The following is an 11,488-nucleotide window of genomic DNA, read 5'->3' as shown; positions in this document are numbered from 1 at the left end:
TGGACGTACTATAATTTACGGGGTACTTAGAACTAATATATTTAAATATATGCTCAGGTAATTAAAAACTAGGAGAAAAGGGAGCAATATTTATTTCTCTTTAAGTAGAAGCTGGAATAAAATTGAAGCCGAGAGATGAAAACATAACCTAGAAGTGAAGAGCCCAGCTCAATGGGACAGCTCCACATCCATGGGTTTCTTGGCACCACAGAATATCTGGGTGGGAGGACACTGTGTCGTGAGGATAGATGGGTGGTAAATTAGGCAGAGTTTGGTGTTCTAATCATGGATCTTAAAATCTTGAATATCGAGCTCATTAAATCTCTTACTCTTATATATTTTTAGCTAGAAATGCTTTTTCTATAGAAGGATGCTTCTTAATTATTTTTTTATATTGAGTGCATTCAAAAGATTAGTATAACTTTATTTTAAATTTGTTGTTTTCTTCTACTGTTCTTCAAGAGGAAGTTAACAACGCATACACTTTTAAAAAAATAATACAACAGATAAAATGCATATACCAAATTTTTATTCAATTTTTAAAAAGCAGCAAATTAGGGAAGCCATTCATTCAATTCTGTCAAAAAATTTGTTTCCCTCACAACATAATAAAAACTTGGATTAGTTATCACAGACAGATGTTTCACATAGTCACCATTTGAGTCACCATTTGAGTCACCATTTGACTTGGCTGTACAAAGCAATGAGTCACCTATTTGACACCATACTTGGTCACCATTCAACATAGCAGTAAATCACCATTCAATATAGCACCTATTCAACATTTGACTCTAATGTTTATGGGATTTGGCCATACACAAAACAGCACAAAGACAGACTTGCTAACAAATTTAAAAAGTTGAAATTTTTAATCAAAGAAACAACTCCAGAGTTAACCTATGCAAATCAGCAAATAAATAAAATCTTGGTCAGACTAGATAGGATTACTAGTCCATTGCTGAACTTGTATTATTTTGTGATTTTTTTAAAATGATTTAATGCAGACAGCCTGTGAGTTTTTTGTATTAGTTTTTAAATTCGACCAATAAACATTTGACACAGAGGGCTGGTCACTTGAAGATTTCACCAGCTCTGCTCATATTTGCTCATGGCTCCACACAATAGACACACAACAGCTGCTGAGCTGGATATTGGTTCATAGGTGCCAGAAGGGTTATGTTTTCTGGAACATCAAAACATGGGTCAGTATATGTAACATGGGTCATTGTATGTAACACGGGTCATTACATATAACATGGGTCATTATAGGTAACATAGTCATTACATATAACATGGGTCATTATATGTAACATGGGTCATTATATGTAATATGGGTCATTATATGTAACATGGGTCATTACATGTAACATGGGTCATTACATGTAACATGGGTCATTATGTCTAATATGGGTCATTAAATGCAACATGGGTCATAAGATATAACAAGGATCATAATGCCTAAATTGGGTCATTAAATGTAACAAGGGTCATTAAATGTAACAAAGGCCATTAAATGAAACACTGGACATAAGATGTAAAATAGGTTATTGAATCTAATAAGGGTCATTACTTGTAACAATAGTCAACAGAAGTAACATGGGTTATTAGATGGGTCATTACTTGCATAGAGGGTCAATAAATGTAACATGGGTTATTGATCTAACACAGGTCATTACTTGTAACAAGAGTCAGACCACTACACTATCTAACAGAGTTTATTACATGGTTGTCTAATGGTATTGACTGTAAGTCTTTATACAGGAAACAAAAACCATAAACATAAATAAAAAAACACATTTGAAAGCTAAGTTTTAATGTTAGAAAAAGAACCTTACATTTATATTGTAAACAGTGTATTTTTTATGCAGAATCTATAAAAATATTTTCCACCCTGTCCTTACCTTGAGAAAAACTGGACGTTTAATACCCAGAAGGTCACACAAGGTGTTGCGCTTGTCCCTGATATCTGCCATGTCCAACGCATCCCTAAACAAAAATCAAAAGGTCAAAGTTTACACTGGTCAAGGTCACAACTCAAAATACAAGTTCACAAGTGGAATGTTATTCTAAAATATTATAACCATTCTATACTGCTGGGGATGAATGTTTTATTTTAATTTTTAGAGTGGTCTCCCCTGCATGACCTTTTGCTCTGAGAAAGTATATTTAGTGGGTTGGGTCAACTCACCAACTGGTCTCACTTAAGACAGTCATGATCTCTGTCGTGTTTTCCTCAGAAACAACATCCTCATAGGTCAGCAATGCCTCATACAGCTTGTCTGATGTTGTTTTCCTTACCTACATCAAGATAAGATCAAAAGCTACATTAAATAGATTTTTTGATAGATTAAATAGTAAAATATCCAGTAGATTAAAAAATGTCATTTGCTTGTAAATTAAAGAGTTTCATTTCAAGTAGATTGAAGAACAACGTTTAGAATAAATAGTAATATTTTGGTAGATTTTAACATACAATTAATTAAAACAGAAAATATACACGTCAATGTCATCCACAATAACGAAAGGCTAGGTAGACCTGACCCACCCTTGAGTACTTATGAACCAACTTACCCTTGGGTACTTATGACATAACCGACTCACCCTAGGGTAGCCTACTTATGATATAACCAACTCACCCTTGGGTACTTATGACACAACAATATCATGAGGTGTGTCAAACATTTGGTCCTTGGTGCTCCATGGAACTGCAGTAAACCACAGTATCTGGAAGAGAATAGAGAGAATATATAGATAACTATATAGATGGTTATATCCAATAAACAAACATAATCTCCCTTACACTAAATAAACTTTCATAAACTGCCAAAAATTGAAAACCTTTCAAATATTTGTTTTTCTCTAAGCTCATACAAAAAGAATGCTGAAGAAAAAAACCACTGTACTCTAGTTAAAGGGGAGAGCACTTGAATGAAAAAATTTTTAAGTCTGAATGGTTATAAATGTCTATATGAATCCAAATTAAATTTTTAGAGGTCCTAGGGGATAGAACCCAAGCCTGAAAGGCATTTCTCGTGTAAAGGAAGGTAACTCTAAGTTAAAAGAATATTGCAGAAGAATTTAATTTTATTAACTTGTTAAATCCAGATTATTTCTGATAGTTTTGATTTACAAAATAAATTTTAAAATGGCTTACACATCTGCTCCAGCCATCAGTTTCTGTGGACTGCCAGATTTATGAACCTCAGTCTTGATTAGCTCAATTATCTGGTTGGGCACAGATTCCCTAAGTACACAAGAAAATAGTTACAGGATTTTGTTTTCCCTTGTTCTTAAAATGTGTTGAATCTAGTACAAGTCCTGTGTTATTTAAAAAAAAAAACCTACTCATTGTCTGTAGACAGATTCTCCAAAAGGCCCCATGACAGCATATGGTCCAGTGTTTTCATTAAAGGCAAGGATACCCTAGAAATAGAAAATATTTGACATTATACTTGCAGCCTAATTAAAGGCAAGGATACCCTAGAAATGGAGTATATTTGATAGCAAAATTGCAGCTTAATGCTGAAGATGCCAGTTTGTTAAATAATAAACAGTGGAAAAATAGGCAAAGATATTCTTCGTCATTCAATACTCTTCAAATTAATTGACTTTTGTTGGTCCTGTTCTAGTCCAGTATTCAATGAACCCATCCCACCCAGTAATCCACTAATCCAGTATTCAATGAACCCATCCCACCAGGTAATCCACTAATCCAGCATTTAATTAACCCATCCCACCCAGTAATCCACTAATCCAGTATTCAATGAACCCATCCCACCCAGTAATCCACTAATCCAGCATTAAACGAACCCATCCCACCCAGTAATCCACTATTTCAGCATTCAATGAACCCATCCCACCCAGTAATCCACTAATCCAGTATTCAATGAACCCATCCCACCAGGTAATCCACTAATCCAGCATTTAATGAACCCATCCCACCCAGTAATCCACTAATCCAGTATTCAATGAACCCATCCCACCCAGTAATCCACTAATCCAGCATTTAATGAACCCATCCCACCCAGTAATCCACTAATCCAGCATTCAATGAACCCATCCCACCCAGTAATCCCCAAATCAAGCATTTAATGCACCCATCCCACCCAGTAATCCACTAATCCAGAATTCACTGCACTAATTATTATAACAAACTCACCTGTCATCCCTTTGATGGTCTTTAAAAATTGTGAGTAAAACTTTCATAAAACCTTCTAAAGCTGTTTTGTTGTGTAATAAACTTTTGATATAATCTTGTAGAGATGCACTGGAGAATTTGACCTGTATCCAAGACAAACAAAATTAAGTGTTGCTTTTTTTCACTCATGTTGTACATTTTTTTTATGGTACAACTAGGCATACTGCCTAGCTTCGCTTAGGTTTTTAAAAGGCATTTGAGAATTTGCATACTTAATTATTTAGCGATGGATTGGGTGTGGAGTGCTTTAATAAGTTTAATAAGTTTAATTTAAACAGTAATGCTAACTTTAGAAAAAATGTTTTTGTTAGTCATTTACATGCAGATGCGTAGCGAATTTTTGGAAAGTACGCAATGTATAACTAAAATGGAATTAGAACTACACAGGTTTCATGAACAGTATATCTCATAGTTTATATTACATTGCCTTTTGAAATTAATTAATTAATTTAATTAACATACTTAACTAAATTAACAACTTAATTTTGTACTAAAACAAATGCTATACTTCGTCATTTTCTGTTTCTGTTTAAAATAGTATACAATTATTTGAAAAATAATAATTTTAAAAACGTTACCTCCCTTGAAAACTGAACGTATGACGTATGTCATTGTTTACTTATATTGTTTGCTTATATAAGAAATTACGTTATATGAACTTATTTAACGACTATAATGGCTGTTTCCGACGGGAATAAAGTTTTTTTGTTACCCTCCATGGTCGGTCTACGACGTCACATAATATTAAGGGGATCGTTCGTCAATTTATTTATATATATATATATATATATATATATATATATATATATATATATCTCATATAAGGAGAATTTCACTCAAGATCATCTTTTAGCCCTCGTCGAGGGCTTTGAGTCTGACCAACAGTTTTTCCATACGGCCTAGTCATCTATAGTAGTGTATGCAAAAACTTAGCATGATGTACAGACATTAAGTAACCTAAAAATTGTGTTAAAATTTCCCTGTTTTTCCCATAAAATACAAAGATTATATAGGGAAATACAACTGGTCAGTTTTGACCGCTTTACGAAGTTTTCCCAGAATTGCCGAGTTTTTTATGAAACCCCTAGGTGTTCTTCTACCACCTCACAAAATATCAAGGGGGGTCGTCGGAGGAAATTTTTTTTCGTAATAGAGCTCATATAAAGAGAATTTCACTCGCGGTCACTTTTTAGCCCTCGTCGAGGGCTTTGAGTGTAACCGACAGTTTTCCCTAAAGGTCAAGCCATTGACCTAGGAGCATGCAAAAAATTAGCCAGATATACTGAGCTTAAGTACCCTAAAGTCTGCGTTGAAATGACCCTCTGTTTTTCCCATAAAATACAAAGATTATATAGGGAAATACAACTGGTCAGTTTTGACCGCTTTCCGAAGTTTTCCCAGATATGCCGAGTTTTTTGTGACACTCCTAGGTGTTCTTCTACCACCTCACAAAATATCAAGGGGGGTCGTCTGAGGAAAAATTTTTTCGTAATAGAGCTCATATAAAGAGAATTTCACTCGCGGTCACTTTTTAGCCCTCTTCGAGGGCTTTGAGTGTAACCGACAGTTTTCCCTAAAGGTCAAGCCATTGACCTAGGAGCATGCAAAAAATTAGCCAGATATACTGAGCTTAAGTACCCTAAAGTCTGCGTTGAAATGACCCTCTGTTTTTCCCATAAAATACAAAGATTATATTGGGAAATACAACTGGTCAGTTTTGACCCCTTTACGAAGTTTTCCCAGATATGCCGAGTTTTTTGTGACACCCTATTGTGACACTCCTACCACCTCATAAAATATCAAGGGGGGTCGTCGGAGGAAATTTTTTTTCGTAATAGAGCTCATATAAAGAGAATTTCACTCGCGGTCACTTTTTAGCCCTCGTCGAGGGCTTTGAGTGAGACCGACAGGTCTGCCCTACGGTCAAGCCATTTTCCTATAAACATGCCAAAAATTAGCCAGATGTAAATAGGGTAAGTGCCCTAAAATCCGTTTTGAAATGACCCTCCGTTTTTCCCATAAAATACAAAGATTATATAGGGAAATACGACTGGTCAGTTTTGACCAATTTCCCGATTTTTCCCGGACATGGCGAGTTTTTTGTGACACCCCAAGGCGTTCTCCTACCACCTCACAAAATATCAAGGGGGGTCGTCGGAGGAAATTTTTTTTCGTAATAGAGCTCATATAAAGAGAATTTCACTCGCGGTCACTTTTTAGCCCTCGTCGAGGGCTTTGAGTAAGACCGACAGGTCTGCCCTACGGTCAAGCCATTTACCTATAAACATGCCAAAAATTAGCCAGATGTAAACAGGGTAAGTGCCCTAAAATCCGTTTTGAAATGACCCTCTGTTTTTCCCATAAAATACAAAGATTATATACAGTAGCGTACGCAGGGGGGGAGCAGGGGGAGCGGCCGCTCCCCCTCTGGCCATTTTCAGCAAAGTGGCGCCTTTTTGGAAACTTTTTAAACTCAAAGTTTTAAACAATAATTGTTAAAAAAATATTTTTGGTCGGCACATCTATGTGAATCACAAGATTTCTTTTCATGCAGCAATTAAGCATTATTGTACTAGTCTAGTAGTGTCTACGTTTACGTCTATTTAAATTTACTTATGGGCGAACTGCGTAGCGGTGGGGATATTTTGACACGGTCAACAACGTCATCACGATGAAGTAGTAGTATTCTTACAGTTTGGGCGATAGTGATTACGATTGCAACTTATATGAAACGGTTACAACCCTCCTCCCCCATGGACCCCTCTGTAAAAAAAAATATTGTCATAATACCACTGCTACTTATTTAAATATATTTCTGAATCAGTATAAATGTGTAATATATATGTATGTTTAGAACAGTCATCTAAAAACTGACGCTATGTTCACTCTGAGTTGGTTATCTCTCCCCCCCCCCCACACCTCACCACCACAATTGTGTAGAGCGACATTAATGTCACACCTAGGTATACACTGGGTGGGATAATTGACCTAAAGTGACCGGACAGTAAAAAGGTGTGTGAGCAATACAGTGATCTAACCCATAACTATCACTATGTTAAAAAATAATCTTAAAGGAACACAAAGAAGCAGTAGTAAATTAAAAAATATATGATCTGAACTAAAAGACCGATATTTAGTTAAATGTAGGCTGTTATTCCGAATGTGTATCTTTTTAATCGAAAAGCGTGGTTTTATACCAACTCTGATTTCAAAAACTTTCATTATGCTGTAACACTTTAGCATTTATGATGACGATATATTTAATTCTGATTATAGACAAAAACATTTTGTTAATACGAATAGTGTTAAATAATTCTAAACTAATTATTTATTTGTATTGACATTGATAATTAAATGTATAGATATATACATATTTATATTAAGAGAGTAATTATTTCCCCTATTTCACTTGTCTTAAATAATTTCCCAGGAATTACTATGTAAGAAATTTTTTACAAGAATTACAAAACAGATTGTGTAACGTTCATTGTTTTTGGTTGTAGTGTGTGTATATTTTGTTTGCTTTTTTGTTTAGATTGATACAATGTTTGTTTTGGCGGCCTACATTGTGTGTTTTTTTCTTATTTCTTCAGAGTGCTACTTTCAATTTATTTTACATCAAAGCGAAGTAATGACATACAGCTAGTAATTATATATATATATATATATATATATATATATATATATATATATATATATATATATATATATATATATATATATATATATATATATATATATATATATATATATATATATATAAAATACATGTATATAGAACGTGTTAAAAATTCGGCGCCTTTTTTTTTGCTCTTTTCGCTCCCCCTACAACGAAAACCTGGATACGCCTCTGATTATATAGGGAAATACGACTGGTCAGTTTTGACCCATTTCCCGATTTTTCCCGGACATGGCGAGTTTTTTGTGACACCCCAAGGTGTTCTCCTACCACCTCACAAAATTTCAAGGGGGGTCGTCGGAGGAAATTTTTTTTCGTAATAGAGCTCATATAAAGAGAATTTCACTCGCGGTCACTTTTTAGCCCTCGTCGAGGGCTTTGAGTAAGACCGACATGTCAGCCCTACGGTCAAGCCATTTACCTATAAACATGTCAAAAATTAGCCAGATGTAAACAGGGTAAGTGCCCTAAAATCCGTTTTGAAATGACCCTCTGTTTTTCCCATAAAATACAAAGATTATATAGGGAAATACGACTGGTCAGTTTTGACCCATTTCCCGATTTTTCCCGGACATGGCGAGTTTTTTGTGACACCCCAAGGTGTTCTCCTACCACCTCACAAAATTTCAAGGGGGGTCGTCGGAGGAAATTTTTTTTCGTAATAGAGCTCATATAATGAGAATTTCACTCGCGGTCACTTTTTAGCCCTCGTCGAGGGCTTTGAGTGTAACCGACAGTTTTCCCTAAAGATCAAGCCATTGACCTAGAAGCATGCAAAAAATTAGCCAGATATACTGAGCTTAAGTATCCTAAAGTCTGCGTTGAAATGACCCTCTGTTTTTCCCATAAAATACAAAGATTATATAGGGAAATACAACTGGTCAGTTTTGACCCCTTTACGAAGTTTTCCCAGATATGCCGAGTTTTTTGTGACACCCCAAGGTGTTCTCCTACCACCTCACAAAATTTCAAGGGGGGTCGTCGGAGGAATTTTTTTTTCGTAATAGAGCTCATATAAAGAGAATTTCACTCGCGGTCACTTTTTAGCCCTCGTCGAGGGCTTTGAGTGTAACCGACAGTTTTCCCTAAAGGTCAAGCCATTGACCTAGGAGCATGCAAAAAATTAGCCAGTTATACTGAGCTTAAGTACCCTAAAGTCTGCGTTGAAATGACCCTCTGTTTTTCCCATAAAATACAAAGATTATATAGGGAAATACAACTGGTCAGTTTTGACCCCTTTACGAAGTTTTCCCAGATATGCCGAGTTTTTTGTGACACCCCAAGGTGTTCTCCTACCACCTCACAAAATTTCAAGGGGGGTCGTCGGAGGAATTTTTTTTTCGTAATATAGCCCATATAAGGCGCCGGTCAGTCGAGGTCAGTTTTGACCCCCGCTCCGTAGACTTTTTGCCGAACCGTCACCGGCCCTCGTGTTCTATCGCCATAAGGCACCTTAGTGCCAAATTTGACGCGCCTGCGGCGCCGGGAAGTGCCCTATCGGGCACCCGACCACTTTGCTTTATATATATAGATTAAAATATTAACTCAGTACAACATATATAAAATAACTTATTTAGTTGGATCTGAGAAAATGATTGTTCCCATAAATCCACAATATCAAACAGAAAAAAATAAAAATAACTTGCAAGCATAAATTAACTTGCATCATATTTTTTAAGCAATTTACAATCACTAAAAACAATATTGCTTTAATGTATCAAACAATCTCTTTGTGGCTTGAGAGTGATATTGCTTCTATTTTTATAGATGTTTTGACAGAATCAAAGCAAATACTTGGTTGCCAATACTTACAAGAGATTCTGTGAGCCCACCTACACTGACCACCAACCCCAGCAAAACACTGTATGTGTATTGTGGTAGTGCTAGCAGTTTAGAAAACATGGGATATGTGTCAGCTTCTGCTGCCCAATTTGTTACTTTAACTAGAGATCTGAAAAAAGTTAGAACTTTCATGAAACAAACTTTTTTGTTGTAAAAACAGAACTTTGATTTTCATGAAACAAACTTTTTTGTTGTAAAAACAGAACTTTGATTTTCATGAAACAAACTTTTTTGTTGTAAAAACAGAACTTTCATTTTCATGAAACAAACTTTTTTGTTGTAAAAACAGAACTTTCATTTTCATGAAACAAATTGTATTTAGTGATAAAATATAACTTCCATTTACAAGGAACAAACACTGTACTTGGTTTAAAAATAGAATTATTTCATAACTTTACTTGAAGCTAGTTTTTAACTTTAGACTATAAAAAAAATTAAACATTATTACACAATTATGATTTATTTAAAATTAATGTACATGACACTTATATGAACAAAAGTTGCAAGCTAAATAAACGACTGATAAAGGTTCCTATAATTTAGTCTATCAATGTTTGATACTGAACACTTATATTTTACTAGGAACTTACTCTGGAAAAATGGCCTTGACTTCTTCCTCCTGTGGTATGTGAGGAATCCCAGGCCTAGGGGATTAAATATAACAAGGTCAGTACCTAATAACAGAAACTAATGTATTTAAGTCTTAGATAGAAATCATCTAACGCCTCACAGACAAACTAATAAAATATTGTGTGGTTAGCTGATGACAGCAATAAATTTGGCTAAATAACACCTGCACTTGGCTGGTAAGTCTAGTTAAACAAAAATTGTGTGGTTAGCTGATGACAGCAGTAAATTTGGCTAAATAACACCTGCACTTGGCTGGTAAGTCTAATTAAACAAAAATTGTGCTATTAACTGGCTTACTTGTGGTACAGCAAATTACTGAACAAGACCCCAGCATGTCGTCGTGTTCTGTCTATTTTCTCTACAGCTTGTTGAATCAAACAACAAAACACACGCCTGACTCTGCAATAAAAAGAACTACACATGAAAAACAATGGTCATAACTTTCTCAGATTTAAATTAATTTTTAAATATAAAAAATATTAAGTGATTTTAATAAGGATTCAAATAAAGGAAATCAATGTCATCACTAATACATGAAATAAAAGCAAAATATGTATTCACTTACATATCAGGGGAGAGAAGTTGACTGTCAATTTTAACAATACGACTAGTAATATCATGAAGTGCTTGCATAGATGCCTCTCTAACCCTAATAAGACATTTCAAAACTTAAATTATTACATAATTATAGATATTTTTCTCTTATTTATTATATACCGAGCAAAATTTTTTTTCAAAATGGCTTGAAAGTCATGTTAATATTACAAAGTTTAAAAATAAAATGGTAATGGTAAAAGTGTAGTACTGACCACGCCCCAATATCCCCTCTACTGTCCAGGGTGTAGTCCCTCATTGCCTGAAGCAGAGCTTGATACACGACGTCTACATTGCGAGAACAGATCACCTCTTCTGGGTTCCCATCAAAACTAACACCAACTGTCGTACAGATACTGAAACATCAAGAGAAAACTCACTGAAATATCAAGTCTTTTCACACAAACATCAGTTCTTTACAGAATAACAAGTACAGATAATGAAACATCAGGAAAACTGTGCAATGGAAAACCGTACACATATTTGTTTTCATAAATTGAGCAATTATAGACATTAACAAAGAGTGACTGCATCTGCACTGTGGC

The 11,488-nt window shown here is 35.0% G+C and overlaps 1 protein-coding gene across 3 annotated transcripts in view; it reads right to left on the bottom strand.

The window, feature by feature from the left end:
* Positions 1 to 512: 512 nt before the first annotated feature.
* The window catches only part of LOC131951875 (tubulin-specific chaperone D), a 31,807-nt gene continuing 20,831 nt past the window's right edge, over positions 513 to 11,488 (bottom strand). For all 3 annotated transcript variants that reach the window (XM_059314285.1, XM_059314286.1, XM_059314287.1), the window contains 12 exons: positions 11,159 to 11,299; positions 10,915 to 10,998; positions 10,647 to 10,748; positions 10,310 to 10,363; positions 9,690 to 9,828; positions 4,160 to 4,281; positions 3,346 to 3,423; positions 3,155 to 3,244; positions 2,637 to 2,724; positions 2,189 to 2,298; positions 1,902 to 1,986; positions 513 to 1,183 (listed from right to left, as the gene is read on the bottom strand). In XM_059314285.1, the coding sequence (XP_059170268.1) occupies positions 1,175 to 1,183; positions 1,902 to 1,986; positions 2,189 to 2,298; positions 2,637 to 2,724; positions 3,155 to 3,244; positions 3,346 to 3,423; positions 4,160 to 4,281; positions 9,690 to 9,828; positions 10,310 to 10,363; positions 10,647 to 10,748; positions 10,915 to 10,998; positions 11,159 to 11,299 (1,102 nt within the window). In that variant the 3' untranslated portion in view covers positions 513 to 1,174. The remainder of the gene's footprint in view (positions 1,184 to 1,901; positions 1,987 to 2,188; positions 2,299 to 2,636; positions 2,725 to 3,154; positions 3,245 to 3,345; positions 3,424 to 4,159; positions 4,282 to 9,689; positions 9,829 to 10,309; positions 10,364 to 10,646; positions 10,749 to 10,914; positions 10,999 to 11,158; positions 11,300 to 11,488) is intronic.

Source organism: Physella acuta, unplaced genomic scaffold, assembly GCF_028476545.2.
Source record: "Physella acuta isolate Inbredline_101_S28 unplaced genomic scaffold, ASM2847654v3 ptg000834l, whole genome shotgun sequence".
In the NCBI taxonomy this organism is placed as follows: domain Eukaryota; kingdom Metazoa; phylum Mollusca; class Gastropoda; family Physidae; genus Physella; species Physella acuta.
This window is presented reverse-complemented; position numbering and strand designations above follow the sequence as displayed.